Genomic DNA, 22,167 nt, shown 5'->3' on the forward strand with positions numbered 1-22,167 from the left:
CCCAGGATGAATTTTGGGGTTCCCAGGATGAATTTTGGGACCCTTGGGTGGATTTTGGGGATCCCCAATGGAATTTTGGGGTTCCCAGGATGAATTTGGGGTTCCCAGGATGAATTTTGGGGTTCCCAGATGGAATTTTGGGGTTCCCAGGATGAATTTTGGGGTCCCCAGATGGAATTTTGGGATTCCCTGATGGAATTTTGGGGTTCCCAGGATGAATTTTGGGATCCCCAGATGGATTTTAGGGTCCCCAGGATGAATTTTGGGGTTCCCAGGATGAATTTTGGGGTTCCCAGATGAATTTTGGGGTTCCCAGGATGAATTTTGGGATTCCTTGATGGAATTTTGGGGTTCCCAGGATGAATTTTGGGGTTCCCAGATGGAATTTTGGGACCCTTGGGTGGATTTTGGGGATTCCCAGATGGAATTTTGGGGTTCCCAGATGGAATTTTGGGGTCCCCTGATGGAATTTTGGGGTTCCCCGATGGAATTTTGGGGTCCCCAGATGGAATTTTGGGGTTCCCCGATGGAATTTTGGGGTTCCCAGGATGAATTTTGGGGTTCCCAGATGGAATTTTGGGGTTCCCAGGATGAATTTTGGGGTTCCCAGATGGAATTTTGGGGTTCCCAGGATGAATTTTGGTGGTTTTGGGGTCTCTGGGTTGGATTTTGGGATCCCCAAGTGAATTTTAGGGATCCCAGGATGGATTTTGGGGTTCCCAGATGGAATTTTGGGGTTCCCAGATGAATTTTGGGATCCCTGGGTTGGATTTTGGGGTTCCCAGATGGAATTTTGGGGTTCCCAGGATGAATTTTGGGACCCTTGGGTGGATTTTGGGGTTCCCTGATGGAATTTTGGGACCCTTGGGTGAATTTTGGGGTTCCCAGGATGAATTTTGGGACCCTTGAGTGGATTTTGGGGTCCCCAGATGGAATTTTGGGGTTCCCAGGATGAATTTTGGGACCCTTGGGTGGATTTTGGGGTTCCCAGATGGAATTTTGGGGTTCCCAGGATGAATTTTGGGGTTCCCTGATGGAATTTTGGGGTCCCCAGATGGAATTTTGGGGTTCCCAGGATGAATTTTGGGACCCTGGGGTGGATTTTGGGGTTCCCTGATGGAATTTTGGGGTTCCCTGATGGAATTTTGGGGTTCCCAGGATGAATTTTGGGATCCCCAGATGGATTTTAGGGTCCCCAGGATGAATTTTGGGGTTCCCAGGATGAATTTTGGGATCCCTGGGTTGGATTTTGGGGATCCCAGATGGAATTTTGGGATCCCCAGATGGAATTTTGGGGTTCCCAGGATGAATTCTGGTGGTTTTGGGGTCTCTGGGTTGGATTTTGGGATCCCCAGATGGAATTTTGGGGTTCCCAGGATGAATTTTGGGGTTCCCAGATGGAATTTTGGGATTCCCAGGATGAATTTTGGGATCCCCAGATGGAATTTTGGGGTTCCCAGATGGAATTTTGGGGTTCCCAGGATGAATTTTGGGACCCTTGGGTGGATTTTGGGGTTCCCTGATGGAATTTTGGGGTTCCCAGGATGAATTTTGGGACCCTTGGGTGGATTTTGGGGTTTCCTGATGGAATTTTGGGGTTCCCTGATGGAATTTTGGGGTTCCCAGGATGAATTTTGGGGTTCCCAGATGGAATTTTGGGGTTCCCAGATGAATTTTGGGGTCCCCAGATGGAATTTTGGGGTTCCCAGGATGAATTTTGGGATTCCCAGGATGAATTTTGGGGTTCCCAGGATGAATTTTGGGATTCCTTGATGGAATTTTGGGGTTCCCAGATGGAATTTTGGGGTTCCCTGATGGAATTTTGGGGTTCCCAGATGGAATTTTGGGGTTCCCTGATGGAATTTTTGGGTTCCCAGGATGAATTTTGGGGTCCCCTGATGGAATTTTGGGGTTCCCAGATGGAATTTTGGGGATCCCCAGATGGAATTTTGGGGTTCCCAGATGAATTTTGGGGTTCCCAGGATGAATTTTGGGGTTCCCAGGATGAATTTTGGGGATCCCTGGGTTGGATTTTGGGATTCCCAGGATGAATTTTGGGATCCCCAGATGGAATTTTGGGACCCTGGGGTGGATTTTGGGGTTCCCAGGATGAATTTTAGGGATCCCCTCATGAATTTTGGGGTTCCCAGGATGAATTTTGGGACCCTTGGGTGGATTTTGAGATCCTCTGATGGAATTTTGGGGTTCCCAGGATGAATTTTGGGGTTCCCAGGATGAATTTTGGGACCCTTGGGTGGATTTTGGGGTTCCCAGATGAATTTTGGGGCTCCCTGATGGAATTTTGGGACTCTTGGGTGGATTTTGGGGTTCCCAATGGAATTTTGGGATCCCCAATGGAATTTTGGGGTCTCTGGGTTGGATTTTAGGGTCCCCAGGATGAATTTTGGGGTTCCCAGATGGAATTTTGGGACCCTTGGGTGGATTTTGGGGTTCCCTGATGGAATTTTGGGACCCTTGGGTGGATTTTGGGGTTCCCAGGATGAATTTTGGGATCCCTGGGTTGGATTTTGGGGTCCCCAGATGGAATTTTGGGGTTCCCAGGATGAATTTTAGGACCCTTGGGTGGATTTTGGGGTTCCCCGATGGAATTTTGGGGTCCCCAGATGGAATTTTGGGGTTCCCAGGATGAATTTTGGGGCCCCCAAAACGAATTTCAGGCCCCCAAGATGAATTTTGGACTCCCCAGGATGAATTTTGGTGTCTCCAGGATGAATTTTGGACTCCCCAAGTTGAATTTTTGGGCTCCCAGGATGAATTTGGGGCTCCCAAGACGAATTTTGGGACCCTTGGGCTGAATTTTGGGGCCCCCAAAACGAATTTCAGGCTCCCAGGATGAATTTTGGGCTCCCCAAGATGAATTTTGGGCTCCCCAGGGTGAATTTTGGGGTCCCAAGATGAATTTCGGGGGCCCAAGAAGAATTTCGGGGCCCCCAAGACAAATTTTGGTGTCCCCAAGTTGAATTTTTGGGCTCCCAGGATGAATTTGGGGCTCCCAAGATGAATTTTGGGGTCCCAGGATGAATTTTGGGACCCTTAGGTTGAATTTTGGACTCCCCAAGTTGAATTTTGGGGCTCCCAGGATGAATTTTGGGGCCCTTGGGCTGAATTTTGGGGCCCCCAAGACGAATTTCAGGCCCCCAAGATGAATTTTGGGCTCCCCAAGATGAATTTTGGGCTCCCCAGGGTGAATTTTGGGGTGATTTCCCCCTATTTCTGCTCCTTGGTGGGGGCGTAGTAGAGCTCCAGGGGTTTGCTGAGCTTCCAGAACTTCTCGTTCACCAATTCCAGCGTCAGGGACCCGTTCAGGGGCTGGGGGAGACAAAATTTGGGGTCAAAAACCACCCAAAAAACCCAAAAATAACCCAAAGTTTCTCCCTGAAAGCCCCTGGAATTCTACAGGAAATCCTGGAATTTTCGCCCGGCGGGAAATGGTAAAATTCCCACAAAAAATTGGAATTGTTCCTTCGGGAAGGGCCAAAATTCCTCCAAAATTCCCCCAAATTCCACCTCCAAGAACGCCCAAAATTCCCAGAAAAAAATTCCCAAAATTTTCCCTCAGGATCCCCCAAAATTCCCAAAAATTCCCCCTCAGGAACCCCCAAAATTCCCAAAAAAAAGCCCAAAATTTTCCCTCAGGATCCCTCAAAATTCCCCCGAATTCCACCTGCAAAAACGCCCAAAATTCCCAGAAAAAAAATCCCAAATTTCCCCTCAGAATTCCCAAAAATTCAAAAAAAAATTCCCCAAATTCCCCCTCAGAAACCCCCAAAAATCCCCCTCAGGAACCCCCAAAATTCCCGGAAAAAAATTCCCAAAATTTCCCTACAGGAGACCCCAAAATTCCCCAAAAAAACCCCAAAATTCCCAGAAAAAAATTCCCAAAATTTCCCCTCAGGATCCCCCAAAATTCCCAAAAATTCCCCCTCAGGAACCCCCAAAATTCCCAAAAAAAAGCCCAAAATTTTCCCTCAGGATCCCTCAAAATTCCCCCAAATTCCACCTGCAAAAACGCCCAAAATTCCCAGAAAAAAATTCCCCAAATTCCCCCTCAGAAACCCCCAAAAATCCCCCTCAGGAACCCCCAAAATTCCCAGAAAAAAATACCCAAAATTTCCCTACAGGAGCCCCCAAAATTCCCCAAAAAAACCCCAAAATTCCCAAAATTTCCCCCAAAATAAACCCCAAATTCCCCCTCAGAATTCCCCAAAATTCCCCCTCAGGATTCCCCAAAATTCCCAGAAAAAAATACCCAAATTTCCCCCAAAATTCCCCAAAAAACCCCCAAAATTCCCCCAAAAATTCCCAAATTTTCCCCCAAAATTCCCCCAAATTCCCCCAAATTCCCCCACAGAAACCCCCAAAATTCCCCAAAAAAACCCCAAAATTCCCCAAAAAAATTCCCAAATTTTCCCCCAAAATTCCCCCTCAGAAACCCCCAAAATTCCCCAAAAAAATTCCCAAATTTTCCCCCAAAATTCCCCCAAATTCCCCCTCAGAAACCCCCAAAATTCCCCAAAAAATTCCCAAATTTTCCCCTCAAGAACTCCCAAAATTCCCCCCAAAAATTCCCAAAATTTCCCCCAAAATTCCCACAAAAAAAACCCCAAATTCCCCCTCAAGAAGCCCCAAAATTCCCCCTCAGAAACCCCCAAAATTCCCCAAAAAATTCCCAAATTTTCCCTCAAAATTCCCCAAAAAATTCCCAAAATTCCCCCAAAAAACCCCCAAAATTCCCCAAAAATTCCCACATTTTCCCCCAAAATTCCCCAAAAAATTCCCAAAATTCCCCAAAAAAAACCCCAAAATTCCCCAAAAAATCCCCAAAATTTCCCCCAAAATTCCCCCAAAAATTCCCAAATTTTCCCCCAAAATTCCCCAAATTTTCCCCCAAAATTCCCCAAAAAATTCCCAAATTTCCCCCAAAATTCCCCCTCAGAAACCCCCAAAATTCCCCAAAAAATTCCCAAAATTTCACCCAAAATTCCCCCCAAAATTCCCAAATTTTCCCCCAAAATTACCCAAAAAACCCCCAAAATTCCCCCAAAAATTCCCAAATTTTCCCCCAAAATTCCCCAAAAAATTCCCCAAATTTCCCCCAAAATTCCCCAAAAAATTCCCAAATTTTCCCCCAAAATTCCTCAAAAAATTCCCAAAATTTCCCCCAAAATTCCCCAAAAAACCCCCAAAATTCCCCCAAAAATTCCCAAATTTTCCCCCAAAATTCCCCAAAAAATTCCCCAAATTTCCCCCAAAATTCCCCCAAAAATTCCCAAAATTTCCCCCAAAATTCCCCAAAAAATTCCCAAAATTCCCCAAAAAATTTCCAAATTTTCTCCCAAAATTCCCCCAAAAATTCCCAAATTTTCCCCCAAAATTCCCCCAAATTCCCCCTCAGAAACCCCCAAAATTCCCCTAAAAATTCCCAAAATTTCCCCCAAAATTCCCCAAAAAAAGCCCCAAAATTAACAAAAAAATTCCCAAATTTTCCCCCAAAATTCCCCAAAAATTCCCAAATTTTCCCCCAAAATTCCCCCACAGAAACCCCCAAAATTCCCCAAAAAAACCCCAAAATTCCCCAAAAAATTCCCAAAATTTCCCCCAAAATTCCCCAAAAAACCCCCAAAATTCCCCCAAAAATTCCCAAATTTTCCCCCAAAATTACCCAAAAAACCCCCAAAATTCCCCAAAAAATTCCCAAATTTTCCCCCAAAATTCCCCAAAAAATTCCCAAATTTCCCCCAAAATTCCCCCAAAAAATTCCCAAAAAAAATTCCGGCTTTTCCCGGAATTTACCGTGAAGGCGCCACCGGAAGTGGTGGTGTAGATGGTGTATTGCTTCTCGCTGACGTCACCAAGGGAGGGGGCGGGGTCAGGCCCGGGGGGCGGAGCTTCCTCCAGGGCAATGCGCAGAGCCAGGTACTTGGAGAGGTGATCGACGGTGGCGTTGGAGGTGGTTTTAACGAAGCTGGAAAGGGAAAAATGGGAGGAATCCATGGGAAATCCATGGGAATCCATGGGGAAATGGGAATTCTGGGCATGGAGAAAAAAATCCGGGAAAAATCGGTCGGAAAAACAGGGAAAAAACGCGGGAAAAATGGTGGAAATGGGGGCGGGACAAGGGATCAAACAAAGGTTGGAGGAGGATTCAAGGAACTTTGGGATGGAAAACTGGGAGGAATCCATGGGAAATCCATGGGAAATCCATGGGAAAATGGGAATTCTGGACTTGGAGAAGAGGATGGGAAAAAAATCCGGGAAAAATTGGACGGAAAAATGGGGAAAAAACCCGGGGAAAAACGGCGGAAATGGGGGTGGGACACGGGATCCAACAAAGTTTGGAGGGTGATCTCAGGAACTTTGGGATGGAAAAACGGGAGGAATCCATGGGAAATCCATGGGAAATCCACGGGAAAATGGGAATTCTGGGCATGGAGAAAAAAATCCGGGAAAAATCGGTCGGAAAAACGGGGAAAAAACGCGGGAAAAATGGCGGAAATGGGGGCGGGACAAGGGATCTAACAAAGGTTGGAGGGGGATTTCAGGAACTTTGGGGTCGGAAAAATGGGGAAAATCCATGGGAAATCCATAGGAAATCCATGGGAAAATGGGAATTCTGGACTTGGAGAAGAGGATGGGAAAAAAATCCGGGAAAAATTGGATGGAAAAATGGGGAAAAAACCCCGGGAAAAACGGCGGAAATGGGGGTGGAACACAGGATCTATCGGGGGGTTGAAGGGGGACTTCAGGAATTTTGGGCTGGAAAAATGGGAAAAATCCATGGGAAATCCATGGGGAATCCATGGGAAAATGGGAATTCTGGACTTGGAGAAGAGGATGGGAAAAAAATCCGGGAAAAATTGGACGGAAAAACGGGGAAAAAACCCAGGAAAAATGGCGGAAATGGGGGTGGGACACGGGATCCAACAAAGTTTGGAGGGTGATCTCAGGAACTTTGGGATGGAAAAACGGGAGGAATCCATGGGAAATCCATGGGGAATCCATGGGAAAATGGGAATTCTGGACTTGGAGAAGAGGATGGGAAAAAAAAAACAGGAAAAATTGGACGGAAAAACGGGGAAAAAACCCAGGAAAAACGGCGGAAATGGGGGTGGAACACAGGATTTATCAGGGGGTTGAAGGGGGACTTCAGGAACTTTGGGCTGGAAAAACGGGAGGAATCCATGGGAAATCCATGGGGAATCCATGGGAAAATGGGAATTCTGGACATGGAGAAGAGGATGGGAAAAAAATCCGGGAAAAAATCGGGGAGGAACGGCCGGAATTCCAATGGGAAAGGGGCAGGGGGTGGGGAAAATCCACGGGAAAATGAAGGGAGGAAGAGGAGGAGGAAGAGGAGGAGGAGGAGGAGGAGGAGGAGGAGGAAGGAGGAGGAAGGAGGAGGAAGAGGAGGAGGAGGAGGAGGAGGAGGAGGAGGAGGAAAGGGAGGAGGAGGAGAAGGAGAAAGGAGGAGGAAGAGGAGGAGGAGGAGGAGGAAGAGGAAGAGGAGGATGGAGAGGACGATGAAGATGAGGAAGACAAGAAGGAAAAGGAAGACGGGAACGAGGAAGAGGAGGAGGAGGATGAGGGCGATGATGAGGAGGAAGATGAAGATGAGGATGGAAAGGAAGAGGAAGATGAAGAAGAAGAGGATGATGAAGAGAAGGACAAGGATGAGGAAAAGGAGGATGAGAATGATGAAGATGAAGATGAGGATGGAGAGGAAGAGGAGGAAGAGGATGAGGATGAGGATGAAGAAGAGGAGAAGGATGAGGAGAACGAGGATGAGGAAGAGGAGGATGGAGAGGAAGATGAGGACAATGAAGATGAGGATGGAGAGGAAAGTGAGGAAGATGAGGAAGATAAGGATGGAAAGGCAGATGAGGAAGAAGAGGATGAGGATGAGGAGGATGGAGAGGAAGACGAGGAGGACAAGGATGAGGAAGATGAGGAGGATGAGGAAGATGAGGATGAGGAAGAAGAGGAGAGTGGAGAGGAGGATGAGGATGAGGAAGAGGAGGATGGAGAGGAAGATGAGGATGAGGAGGAGGAGAAGGATGATGAGGACAAGGAAGAAGAAGAGGATGGAGAGAAAGATGAGGATGATGAGGATGAGGAGGATGAGGAGGATGATGAGGACAAGGAAGAAGAGGAGGATGGAGAGGAAGATGAGGATGAGGAAGAGGAGAAGGATGGGGAAGAGGAGGAAGAGGAGGGCAGGGATGAGGATGAGGAGGATGAGGATGAGGAAGATGAGGACGAGGACGATGAGGATGAGGAGGACGAGGATGAGGAACAGGAGGAGAAGGACGAGGATGAGGAAGAAGAGGGTGGAGAGGAAGAGGAGGGTGGAGAGGACGAGGACGATGAGGATGAGGACGATGAGGATGAGGAAGATGAGGACGAGGAAGATGAGGAGGATAAGGATGAGGAAGAGGAGGATGGAGAGGAAGATGAGGATGAGGAGGAGGAGAAGGATGATGAAGACAAGGAAGAAGATGAGGATGGAAAGGAAGAAGGTGAGGAAGATGAGAATGAGGAGGATGGAGAGGAAGAAGATGAGGAGGATGAGGAAGAAGAGGAGGATGGAGAGGACGAGGACGATGAAGATGAGGAGGATGAGGATGAGGACGATGAGGACGAGGACGATGAGGATGAGGAGGACGAGGATGAGGAACAGGAGGAGAAGGACGAGGATGAGGAACAAGAGAGTGGAGAGGAAGAGGAGGGTGGAGAGGACAAGGAAGATGAGGATGAGGACGATGAGGACGAGGAAGATGAGGACAAGGAGGAGGACGATGAGGATGAGGAGGATGAGGATGCGGAAGATGAGGATGAGGATGAGGACGATGAGGATGAGGAGGATGAGGATGAGGAGGACGAGGATGAGGAACAGGAGGAGAAGGACGAGGATGAGGAACAAGAGCGTGGAGAGGACGAGGACGATGAGGATGAGGAGGATGAGGATGAGGAAGATGAGGACGAGGACAATGAAGATGAGGACGAGGAGGATGAGGAAGACGAGGCCGAGGAAGATGAGGATGAGGACGATGAGGACGATGAGGACGAGGAAGACGAGGATGAGGAAGACGAGGCCGAGGACGATGAGGACGATGAGGACGAGGAAGACGAGGACGAGGAAGATGAGGATGAGGAGGATGAGGAAGACGAGGCCGAAGGCCACTCACCGCGTCTGGCAGTACTCCCCCTTCTCCACCAGCAACGGGTGAGGCCGAAAAACCAACTCGATCTCGCTGCTCCCGGCTTCCGCTTCCGCTTCCGGGCTGCCCCTCCCCCCCGGCCCCGCCCCTCCCCCACCCCCCGGCCCCGCCCCTTCCGCCGCCGCTTCCGCCTCCGCGTCGGGACCGGAATCGTCGGAAGCGCGGGAACGTTTCCGGCTGGGCCCCGGCGGCTCCGGAGGCGTCCCCAGGGATTCCAGAGCTTCCTCGCCTCCGGAAAAGGCGGCGGGGTCGGATTCGGCCGCCAACTTCCGGACGCGTTGGGCTCTGAGGGAGAGGAAGAGGAAGGGAGAGAAAGGTGAGATGGCGGGAAAAGGAATGGGAATGGCGGGAAAATGAATGGGAATGGCGGGAAAAGGAATGGGAATGGAGGGAAAATGAATGGGAATGGAGGGAAAATGAATGGGAATGGCGGGAAAATGAATGGGAATGGAGGGAAAATTAATGGGAATGGCGGGAAAATGAATGGGAAAATAAATGGGAATGGCGGGAAAATAAATGGGAATGGAGGGAAAACTAAATGGGAAAATAAATGGGAATGGAGGGAAAATAAATGGGAATGGAGGGAAAACTAAATGGGAAAATAAATGGGAATGGCGGGAAAATGAATGGGAAAATAAAAGGGAATGGAGGGAAAAATAAATGGGAATGGCAGGAAAAATAAATGGGAAAATAAATGGGAATGGAGGGAAAAATAAATGGGAAAATAAATGGGAATGGAGGGAAAATGAATGGGAATGGAGGGAAAATGAATGGGAATGGCGGGAAAATGAATGGGAAAATAAATGGGAAAATAAATGGGAATGGCGGGAAAATAAATGGGAATGAAATGGCGGGAAAAATAAATGGGAATGGAGGGAAAATAACTGGGAATGGCGGGAAAATAAATGGAAATGGCGGGAAAATAAATGGGAAAATAAATGGGAAAATAAATGGGAAAATAAATGGGAATGGAGGGAAAATGAATGGGAATGGTGGGAAAATGAATGGGAATGGAGGGAAAATGAATGGGAATGGAGGGAAAATGAATGGGAATGGAGGGAAAATAAATGGGAATGGAGGGAAAATAAATGGGAATGGTGGGAAAATAAATGGGAATGGTGGGAAAATGAATGGGAATGGAGGGAAAAATAAACGGGAAAATAAATGGGAATGGAGGGAAAATAAATGGGAAAATAAATGGGAAAATAAATGGGAATGGCGGGAAAATTAATGGGAATGGAGGGAAAATGAATGGGAATGGCGGGAAAATGAATGGGAATGGTGGGAAAATGAATGGGAATGGCGGGAAAAATAAATGGGAAAATAAATGGGAATGGAGGGAAAATAAATGGGAATGGAGGGAAAATACATGGGAAAATAAATGGGAATGGAGGGAAAATAAATAGGAATGGAGGGAAAAATAAATGGGAAAATAAATGGGAATGGAGGGAAAATGAATGGGAATGGCGGGAAAATGAATGGGAATGGCGGGAAAATGAATGGGAATGGCGGGAAAATGAATGGGAAAATAAATGGGAATGGTAGGAAAATGAATGGGAATGGCGGGAAAATGAATGGGAATGGAGGGAAAATGAATGGGAATGGTGGGAAAATGAATGGGAATGGCGGGAAAATGAGTGGGAATGGCGGGAAAATGAATGGGAATGGAGGGAAAATGAATGGGAATGGTGGGAAAATGAATGGGAAAATAAATGGGAATGGCGGGAAAATAAATGGGAATGGCGGGAAAATAAATGGGAATGGAAACCTCGGGAATTCCGGGAATTCCATCCAGACCTGCACCCAATCAGGAATTCCAGGAATTTTCATGGATTTGGGTGCATTTGGGTGCATTTGGAGCCGTTTTTGAGCCATTCCCGCCCCGATTTCCGCCCCGTTTTCACCCAAACCCCCCAAAATCCCGGAAAACCTCTGGAATTCCGGGAATTCCATCCAGACCCGTGCAAGACCTGGAATTCCAGGAATTTTTATGGATTTGAGTGAATTTTTTGCCATTTTTGAGCCATTTCTGAGCCGTTTCTGAGCCGTTTCTGAGCCATTTCTGAGCCATTCCCGCCCCGATTTTCGCCCCGTTTTCACCCAAACCCCCCAAAATCCCAGAAAACCTCTGGAATTCCGGGAATTCCATCCAGACCTGCACCTGCCCAGGAATTCCAGGAATTTTTATGGATTTGGGTGCATTTGGGTGAATTTTTTGCCATTTTTGAGCCCTTTTTGAGCCATTTCTGAGCCATTCCCGCCCCGATTTTCGCCCCGTTTTCACCCAAACCCCCCAAAATCCCGGAAAACCTCTGGAATTCCGGGAATTCCATCCAGACCTGCACCTGACCAGGAATTCCAGGAACTTTCATGGATTTGGGTGCATTTTTTGCCATTTTTGAGCCAGTTTTGAGCCATTTTTGAGCCGTTTTTGAGCCATTCCCACCTCGATTTTCGCTCCGTTTTCACCCCAAACCTCCCCAAAATCCCGGAAAACCTCTGGAATTCCGGGAATTCCATCCAGACCTGAACCTGATCAGGAATTCCAGGAATTTTCATGGATTTGGGTGCCTTTTTTGCCATTTCTGAGCCATTTCTGAGCCATTTTTGAGACATTTTTGAGACATTTTTGAGCCATTCCCGCCCCGATTTTCGCCCCGTTTTCACCCCAAACCCCCCGAAATCCCGGAAAACCTCTGGAATTCCGGGAATTCCATCCAGACCTGTGCATGGCCTGCATCTTGAGCCCCTCCTCGATGCTGGAGCTGAGGGCCTGCTGGTTGTGGAGGCGGCTGAGCTTGGCCAGGACCCGGTCCTGGTGAGCCTCGTACTCGTCGCGGCTCGGGTAAATCTTGGAGATGAGGGCGTCGAAATTGGGGTCGGGGCGCAGGGAACGCTTGGAAACCAACTTCTTCCGGCAGGTGGGACACTCCTTGTTCCTGGGGAAAATCCAGGGAAAAAATCGTGGAAAAGGGGGAAAAAAATCGTGGAAGAGTGGGAAAAAATCCTGGGAAAAAATGGGGAAAAAATGTGGAAAAAATGGGGAAAAATGGGGGAAAAAACGGGGGGAAAATGGCAGAAATTTGGGGAAAAATGGGAGAAAAATGGGGGGAAAAAATGGGGAAAAAACGGGGAAAGAAAAGGAAAAAACTGGGGGAAAAAATGGGGGAAAATGGGGAAAAAATGGGGGAAAAAATGAGAAAAATTGGGGGAAAAAATGGGGAAAAAATGGGAAAAAAATGGGGAAAAAATGGGGAAAAAATGGGGGGAAAAATGGGGAAAAAATGGAGAAAAAAATGGAGAAAAAACGGGGGGAAAATTGCAGAAATTTGGGGAAAAATGGGAGAAAAATGGGAGGAAAAAACGGGGAAAGAAAAGGAAGAAACTGGGGAAAAAATGGGGAAAAAATGGGGGAAAATGGGAAAAATTGGGGAAAAAAATGGGGAAAAAATTGGGGGAAAAAATGGGAAAAAAATGGGGAAAAATGGGGAAAAATCAGGGAAAAATGGGAATGGGAATTGAGGTTTTTCCGGCAGGTGGGACACTCCTTGTTCCTGGGGAAAAGTGGGAAAAAAATTCAGGGAAAAGGGGGAAAAAAATTGTGGAAGAGTGGGAAAAAATCCTGGGAAAAAATGGGAAAAAAAAGGGGAAAAATGGGGGAAAAATGGGGGGAAAATGGGGGGGAAATGAGAAAAAATGGGGGAAAAATGGGGAAAAAGTGAGGGAAAAAATGTAGAAAAAAATGGGAAAAAATCCTGGGAAAAAACAGGGAAAAATGGGGAAAAATCCATGGAAAAATGGGGAAAAATCCCGGAAAAAAACGGGGGAAAAATGGGGAAAAAATGGGAAAAAATCCTGGGAAAAAACGGGGAAAAAATGGGGAAAAATGGGGAAAAATGAGGGAAAAATGGGAATGGGAATTGAGGTTTTTCTGGCAGGTGGGACACTCCTTGTTCCTGGGGAAAAGTGGGAAAAAAATCCAGGGAAAAGTGGGAAAAAAATCGTGGAAGAGTGGGAAAAAATCCTGGGAAAAAACGGGGAAAAAATGGGGAAAAATGGGGAAAAAACGGGGGGAAAATGGCAGAAATTTGGGGAAAAATGGGAGAAAAATGGGGGGAAAAATGGGGAAAAAATGAGGAAAAATGGGGAAAAAAGAAGAAAAATATGGGGGAAAAAAGGGGGAAAAATGGGGAAAGAAAAGGAAAAAACTGGGGAAAAAAATGGGGAAAAAATGAGGGAAAATGGGGAAAGAAAAGGAAAAAACTGGGGAAAAAATGGGGAAAAAATGGGGGAAAAAATGAGAAAAATTGGGGGAAAAAATGGGGAAAAAATTGGGGGAAAAAATGGGGAAAAAATGGGGAAAATATGGGGAAAAATCAGGGAAAAATGGGAACGGGAATTGAGGTTTTTCTGGCAGGTGGGACACTCCTTGTTCCTGGGGAAAAGTGGGAAAAAAATCCAGGGAAAAGGGGGAAAAAAATTGTGGAAGAGTGGGAAAAAATCCTGGGAAAAAATGGGGAAAAATGGGGAAAAATGGGAAAAAAATGAGGGAAAATGGGGGAAAATGGGGGAAAAAGTGGGGGAAAAAATGGGGAAAAATCCTGGGAAAAAATGGGGAAAAATGGGAAAAAATCCATGGAAAAATGGAGAAAAATCCCGGAAAAAAATGTGGGAAAAATGGGGAAAAAATGGGAAAAAATCCTGGGAAAAAACGGGGAAAAAATGGGGAAAAATGGGGAAAAAATGGGGAAAAAACGGAGAAAAAAATGGGGAAAAAACGGGGGGAAAATTGCAGAAATTTGGAAAAAAATGGGAGAAAAATGGGAGGAAAAAACGGGGAAAGAAAAGGAAGAAAATGGGGAAAAAATGGGGAAAAAACGGGGGAAAATGGGAAAAATTGGGGGGAAAAAATGGGGAAAAAATTGGGGAAAAAATGGGGAAAAATCAGGGAAAAATGGGAATGGGAAATGAGGTTTTTCTGGCAGGTGGGACACTCCTTGTTCCTGGGGAAAATCCAGGGAAAAGTGGGAAAAAAATCGTGGAAAAGGAGGGAAAAATCCTGGGAAAAAACAGGGGGAAAATGGGGAAAAAATGGGGAAAAATGGGGGGAAAAATGGGGGAAAAATGGGAATGGGAATGACAGACAGGTGACACAGGTGACACAGGTGACACAGGTGACACAGGTGACACAGGTGACACACAGGTGACACAGGGGGTGACACAGGTGACAGAGGTGACACAGGTGACACAGGTGACACTCACCCACTCCTCAGCGCGGTGACGATGCAGTCGGAGCAGAAGCGGTGCAGACACAGGGGGTGACACAGGGGGTGACACACACAGGTGACACACAGGTGACACAGACAGGTGACACAGGTGACACACAGGTGACACACAGGTGACACAGGTGACACAGGTGACACAGGTGACACACAGGTGACACAGGTGACACACAGGTGACACAGAGGTGACACAGGTGACACTCACCCGCTGCGGAGCGCGGTGACGATGCAGTCGGAGCAGAAGCGGTGCAGACACAGGGGGTGACACAGGGGGTGACACAGGTGACACAGGTGACACACAGGTGACACAGGTGACACAGGTGACACACAGAGGTGACACCCACCCGCTCCTGAGCGCGGTGACGATACAGTCGGAGCAGAAGCGGTGCAGACACAGGGGGTGACACAGGGGGTGACAAGTGACAGAGACAGGTGACACAGGGGGTGACACAGGTGACACAGACAGGTGACAGAGGTGACACAGAGGTGACACAGGTGACACTCACCCGCTGCGGAGCGCGGTGACGATGCAGTCGGAGCAGAAGCGGTGCAGACACAGGGGGTGACACACACAGGTGACACAGGGGGTGACACAGGTGACACAGGTGACACACACAGGTGACACAGGTGACACAGAGGTGACACAGGTGACACACACAGGTGACACAGAGAGGTGACACTCACCCGCTCCTCAGCGCGGTGACAATACAGTCGGAGCAGAAGCGATGCAGACACAGGGGGTGACACAGGGGGTGACACAGGGGGTGACAGGTGACAGAGACAGGTGACAGAGACAGGTGACACAGACAGGTGACACAGGTGACACAGGTGACACAGACAGGTGACACAGACAGGTGACACAGGTGACACCCACCCGCTGCGGAGCGCGGTGACGATACAGTCGGAGCAGAAGCGGTGCAGACACAGGGGGTGACACAGGGGGTGACAAGTGACAGAGACAGGTGACAGAGGTGACACAGGTGACACACAGGTGACACAGGTGACACACAGGTGACACACAGGTGACACACAGGTGACACAGGTGACACAGGTGACACAGGTGACACAGGTGACACAGGTGACACTCACCCGCTCCTGAGCGCGGTGACGATGCAGTCGGAGCAGAAGCGGTGCAGACACAGGGGGTGACACAGGGGGTGACAGGTGACAGAGACAGGTGACAGAGGTGACACACAGGTGACAGAGACAGGTGACACAGGTGACACAGGTGACACAGACAGGTGACACAGGTGACACAGAGGTGACACAGGTGACACTCACCTGCTGCGGAGCGCGGTGACGATACAGTCGGAGCAGAAGCGGTGCAGACACAGGGGGTGACACACACAGGTGACACAGGTGACAGAGACAGGTGACAGAGGTGACACAAGTGACACAGGGGGTGACACAGACAGGTGACACAGGTGCCACACAGGTGACACAGGTGACACTCACCCGCTCCTGAGCGCGGTGACGATGCAGTCGGAGCAGAAGCGGTGCAGACACAGGGGGTGACACAGGGGGTGACACAGGTGACACAGACAGGTGACACAGGTGACAGAGACAGGTGACACAGGTGACACAGGGGGTGACACACACAGGTGACACAGGGGGTGACACAGATGACACAGACAGGTGACACAGATGACACAGACAGGTGACACAGGTGACACAGACAGGTGACACAGGTGACACAGGTGACACAGGTGACAGAGACAGGTGACACAGGTGACACAGGTGACACAGACAGGTGACACAGAGGTGACACAGGTGACACTCACCCGCTGCGGAGCGCGGTGACGATGCAGTCGGAGCAGAAGCGGTGCAGACACAGGGGGTGACACAGGGGGTGACAGGTGACACAGGTGACACAGGGGGTGACACACAGATGACACAGGTGACACACAGGTGACACAGGTGACACTCACCCGCTCCTGAGCGCGGTGACGATACAGTCGGAGCAGAAGCGGTGCAGACACTCCTTGGTGGTCATGGTGTTCTTGAGCATGTCCAGGCAGATGGGGCACATCAGCTCCGAGTGCAGCGAGCGCGGGGACACCGCGATCTCCGTCCCGTCCATGATGGCCTCCTGGGGACATTGGGGACATTGGGGACACCCTGACAGCCCTGGGGACACCCTGACAGTCCTGGGGACACCCTGACACCCATGGGGACACCCCATGGTCACATCAGCTCCGAGTGCAGCGAGCGCGGGGACACCGCGATCTCCGTCCCGTCCATGATGGCCTCCTGGGGACATTGGGGACATCAGAGACACCTCCTGGGGACATTGGGGACATTGGGGACATCAGAGACACCTCCTGGGGACATTGGGGACATTGGGGACACCCTGACACCTCCTGGGGACATTGGGGACATTGGGGACACCCTGACACCTCCTGGGGACATTGGGGACATTGGGGACACCCTGACACCTCCTGGGAACATTGGGGACATCATTGGGGACATCGGGGACACCCTGAGAGCCCTGGGGACATTGGGGACATTGGGGACATCAGAGACACCTCCTGGTCTTGGGGACATTGGGGACACCCTGAGAGCGCTGGGGACACCCTGACAGTCCTGGGGACATTGGGGACATCATTGGGGACATTGGGGACATCATTGGGGACACCCTGACACCTCCTGGGGACATTGGGGACATTGGGGACATTGGGGACACCCTGACAGTCCTGGGGACATTGGGGACACCCTGAGAGCCCTGGGGACACCCTGACACCCATAGGGACACCCCATGGACACCCCATGGTCACATCAGCTCCGAGTGCAGCGAGCGAGGGGACACCGCGATCTCCGTCCCGTCCATGATGGCCTCCTGGGGACATTGGGGACATTGGGGACACCCTGACACCTCCTGGGGACATTGGGGACATTGGGGACACCCTGACACCTCCTGGGAACATTGGGGACATCATTGGGGACATCGGGGACACCCTGAGAGCCCTGGGGACATTGGGGACATTGGGGACATCAGAGACACCTCCTGGTCTTGGGGACATTGGGGACACCCTGAGAGCGCTGGGGACACCCTGACAGTCCTGGGGACATTGGGGACATCATTGGGGACATTGGGGACATCATTGGGGACACCCTGACACCTCCTGGGGACATTGGGGACATTGGGGACATTGGGGACACCCTGACAGTCCTGGGGACATTGGGGACACCCTGAGAGCCCTGGGGACACCCTGACACCCATAGGGACACCCCATGGACACCCCATGGTCACATCAGCTCCGAGTGCAGCGAGCGAGGGGACACCGCGATCTCCGTCCCGTCCATGATGGCCTCCTGGGGACATTGGGGACATTGGGGACATCAGAGACACCTCCTGGGGACATTGGGGACATTGGGGACACCCTGAGAGCCCTGGGGACATTGGGGACACCCTGACAGTCCTGGGGACATTGGGGACATTGGGGACACCCCATGGGGACACCGCGATCTCCGTCCCGTCCATGATGGCCTCCTGGGGACATTGGGGACATCATTGGGGACATTGGGGACACCTCCTGGGGACATTGGGGACATCATTGGGGACACCCTGACAGTCCTGGGGACATCAGGGACACCCTGACACCCATGGGGACACCCCATGGTCACATCAGCTCCGAGTGCAGCGAGCGCGGGGACACCGCGATCTCCGTCCCATCCATGATGGCCTCCTGGGGACATTGGGGACACCCTGACACCTCCTGGGGACATTGGGGACATTGGGGACATCAGAGACACCTCCTGGGGACATTGGGGACATTGGGAACACCCCGACACCTCCTGGGGACATTGGGGACATCATTGGGGACTCCCTGACACCTCCTGGGGACACCCTGAGAGCCCTGGGGACATTGAGGACATCACTGGGGACATCACTGGGGACACCCTGACACCCCATGGGAACATTTTGGGGACATTTGGGACACCCTGAGAGCCCTGGGGACATCATTGGGGACATCACTGGGGACATTGGGGACATCGAGGACACCTCCTGGGGACATTGGGGACACCGCGATCTCCGTCCCGTCCATGATGGCCTCCTGGGGACATTGGGGACATCATTGGGGACACCCTGAGAGCCCTGGGGACATTGGGGACACCCTGACACCTCCTGGGGACATTGGGGACATTGGGGACATCATTGGGGACACCCTGACACCCATGGGGACACCCCATGGACACCCCATGGACAGGACATTGGGGACATTGGGGACACCCTGACACCTCCTGGGGACATTGGGGACATTTGGGACACCCTGACACCTCCTGGGGACATTGGGGACATTGGGGACACCCTGACACCTCCTGGGGACATTGGGGACATTGGGGACACCCTGACACCTCCTGGGGACATTGGGGACATTGGGGACACCTCCTAGGGACATTGGGGACATTGGGGACACCCTGACACCTCCTGGGGACATTGGGGACATCATTGGGGACATCACTAGGGACATTGAGGACACCTCCTGGGGACATTGGGGACATCACTGGGGACACCCTGACACCCCATGGGGACATTGGGGACATTGGGGACACCCTGAGAGCCCTGGGGACACTGGGGACATTGGGGACACCCTGACACCCATGGGGACATTGGGGACATTGGGGACACCCCGACACCTCCTGGGGACATTGGGGACATTGGGGACACCCTGACACCCCATGGGGACATCACTGGGGACATTGGGGACACCCTGACAACCATGGGGACATTTTGGGGACATTTTTGGGGACAATTTGAAGATATTTGGGGACAATTTTGGGACATTTTGGGGACATTTTTGGGGACAATTTGGGGACATTTTGGGGACATTTTTGGGGACAATTTTGGGACAATCTGGGGACATTTTTGGGGACAATTTGAGGGAATTTTGAGGAAATTTTGGGGACATTTTGGGGACACTTTGGGGACAATTTGGGGACAATTTTGGGGACAATTTGGGGACAATTTGGGGACAATTTGGGGAAACTTTGGGGACATTTTTGGGGACAATTTGGGGACAATTTGGGGACAATTTGGGGACAATTTTGGGGACAATTTGAGGACAATTTTGGGGACATTTTTGAGGACAATTTGGGGACATTTTGGGACAATTTTGGGGACAATTTGAGGGAATTTTGAGGAAATTTTGGGACACTTTGGGGACATTTTAGGGACAATTTTGGGGACAATTTTGGGGACAATTTCAGGAAATTTTGGGGACAATTTGGGGACATTTTTGGGGACAATTTTGGGACATTTTTGGGACACCTTGGGGACATTTTGGGGACATTTTGGGGACATTTGGGGACAATTTTGGGGACAATTTGGGGACAATTTTGGGGACAATTTTGGGGACAATTTGGGGACATTTTGGGGACAATTTGGGGACAATTTGGGGACAATTTTGGGGACAATTTTGGGGACAATTTTGGGGACATTTCTGGGGACAATTTGAGAGAATTTGGGGACAATTTTGGGACATTTTTGGGACACCTTGGGGACAATTTTGGGGACAATTTTGGGGACAATTTGGGGACATTTTTGGGGACATTTCAGAGAAATTTTTGGGGACAATTTTGGGACATTTTAAGGACATTTTTGGGACACCTTGGGGACAATTTTGGGGTGTCCCCAACTCTCGTCCCCTCCCTTTGTCCCCATTTTTGGGGCACCCCTCCCCCACTCTGGGGACTCCTTTTGCTCCCAAATTTTGGGATTTTTCCCCAAAATTTTGACCCCAAATTTTGGGATTTTTCCCCAAATTCTGACCCCAAATTTTGGGATTTTTCCCCCAAAATTTTGACCCCAAATTTTGGGATTTTTCCCCAAATTTTAACCCCAAATTTCGAGGTTTTCAACCAAATTCTGACCCCAAAATTTTGGGATTTTCCCTCCAAATTTTGCCCCAAAATTCCCAGATTTTTCCCCAAATTTTCTCCTTTTTCTCCCAAATTTTAACCCCAAGTTTTGGGATTTTCCCCCCAAATTTTGCCCCAAAATTCCGGGATTTTTCCCCAAATTTTCTCCTTTTTCTCCCAAATTTTGACCTCAAATTTTGGGATTTTTCCACCAAATTCTGACCCCAAATTTTTGGGATTTTCCCTCCAAATTTTGCCCAAAAATTTCCAGATTTATCCCCAAATTTTCTCCTTTTTCTCCCAAATTTTAACCCCAAATTTTGGGATTTTCCCCCAAATTTTAACCCCCAAATTTGGGGATTTTCTCCCAAATTTTGCCACCAAATTTTGGGATTTTCCCCCAAATTTTGCCCCCAAATTTTGGGATTTTCCCCCCAAATTTGATCCCAAAATTTCCCCTTTTCCCGCCAATCCAACCCCTCAAACTTCCCCTTTCCCCCCCTTAAAATTCTCCCGCCAAATCCCGCCATTTATCCCTCAATCCCCACCCCCTCCCCCCTCATTCCCCACCGGGAATTTCGGGAATTTTTGGGAATTTTGGGGAATTTTGGGAATTTTTTCCCGGATTTTACCTGCGGCGTTCGGTGCAGCTCGTACAGACTCAGCTCCCAGGTCTTGCTGGCGCTCTGCGCGCTGGCGGGGGCGGCCATCACCTCAAGAATCCCCACAAGAATTCCCAAAAAAATTAAAAAAATTCCCGCCGGAATTCCCAAATTTTTTTTTCCCGCCGAGATTCCCAAAAAATTTCCCCCCCCCCCCCCAAAAACGGCCGCGCGACGCCGCCGCCGCTTCCGGGTGGCGCCGCTTTGATGACGTCAGAGCAATGCGGGCCAATGGGAAGAGCCGCTGGGTTGGACCAATCACAGCCTCTAATGGGCGTGGTTATGCAAATGTATCGGCTCAGACATCGTTTGGGGGCGTGGTTATGCAAATGAGAGGGACCCGGGCACCGCTTTGGGGCGTGGTTATGCAAATGAGAGCGGATCGGATACCGTTTTGGGGGCGTGCTTATGCAAATTAGAGCGAATCAGACAATGTATTTGGTGGCGTGATTATGCAAATGAGAGCGGCTCAGATAGACTTAGGGGCGTGGTTATGCAAATGAGCACGGCTCCGGCACCGTTTGGGGGCGTGGTTATGCAAATGAGTACGATCTGGCTACCGCTTTGGGGGCGTGGTTATGCAAATGAGAACGGCTCAAATGCGGGTTTGGGGCGTGGTTTATGCAAATGAGCGCGGCTCAGACAGCGTTTGGGGGCGTGGTCATGCAAATGAGCGCTGCTCATATAAGGATGAAGCGTGGTTATGCAAATTAGCGCGATTCGGGCGGTGTGTGGGCGTGGTTATGTAAATGAAGGGGCGTGGTTATTTCCTTATATGGTAATGGGGCGTGGTTATGCCCTTATATGGTGAATGTGGGCGTGGTTTGGGAGCGCGGGCTCGGCTCCGGGCGGGGGAAGCGTTCGGAGCTTCCCAGTTTGTCCCAGTTGGTCCCAGTTGCTCCCAGTTCGTCCCAGTTTGTCCCAGTTCGTCCCAGTTCGTCCCAGTTTGTCCCAGTTGGTCCCAGTCCCTCCCAGTCCATCCCAGTCCCTCCCAGTCCATCCCAGTTTTATCCCAGTTCCCTCCCAGTCCCTCCCAGTTCCCTCCCAGTCCCTCCCAGTCCATCCCAGTCCCTCCCAGTTCCCTCCCAGTTCCCTCCCAGTCCCTCCCAGTCCCTCCCAGTTCCC

The 22,167-nt window shown here is 49.9% G+C and overlaps 1 protein-coding gene and 1 long non-coding RNA gene across 2 annotated transcripts; one reads left to right on the forward strand and one right to left on the reverse strand.

Moving 5' to 3' along the window:
- Nucleotides 1-689: 689 nt before the first annotated feature.
- Nucleotides 690-21,212, reverse strand: RING1 (ring finger protein 1). The gene is made up of 13 exons (XM_058857300.1): nt 21,013-21,212; nt 16,450-16,610; nt 12,755-12,793; nt 11,963-12,178; nt 9,337-9,524; nt 8,913-9,201; nt 5,829-5,986; nt 3,087-3,330; nt 2,969-3,003; nt 2,853-2,907; nt 2,335-2,479; nt 1,627-1,647; nt 690-1,334 (listed from the first exon to the last, which is right to left on the reverse strand). Exons 1-13 carry the CDS (start codon nt 21,088-21,090, stop codon nt 690-692), a joined length of 2,274 nt encoding a protein of 757 aa, XP_058713283.1. The 5' UTR covers nt 21,091-21,212.
- Nucleotides 14,418-15,569, forward strand: LOC131588661 (uncharacterized). The gene is made up of 3 exons (XR_009279633.1): nt 14,418-14,431; nt 14,627-14,684; nt 15,491-15,569. It is a non-coding gene; the product is annotated as an uncharacterized LOC131588661 (long non-coding RNA).
- Nucleotides 21,213-22,167: the final 955 nt, after the last annotated feature.

This window comes from Poecile atricapillus, chromosome 26 (assembly GCF_030490865.1).
Source record: "Poecile atricapillus isolate bPoeAtr1 chromosome 26, bPoeAtr1.hap1, whole genome shotgun sequence".
NCBI classification, from domain to species: Eukaryota; Metazoa; Chordata; class Aves; order Passeriformes; family Paridae; genus Poecile; species Poecile atricapillus.

Bases quoted from the DNA above. Each gene is read 5' to 3' on its own strand.
- RING1 (XM_058857300.1), bottom strand. From the start codon at position 21,090: ATGGCCGCCCCCGCCAGCGCGCAGAGCGCCAGCAAGACCTGGGAGCTG. The intron at 12,179-12,754 runs CCATTCCCATTT...GATTTTCCCCAG, and splicing joins TGCCGGAAAAACCTCAATTC to GAACAAGGAGTGTCCCACCT. The intron at 2,480-2,852 runs CTGGGAGCCTGA...CCCAAAATCCAC, and splicing joins TGGGGAGCCCAAAATTCATC to CCAAGGGTCCCAAAATTCCA.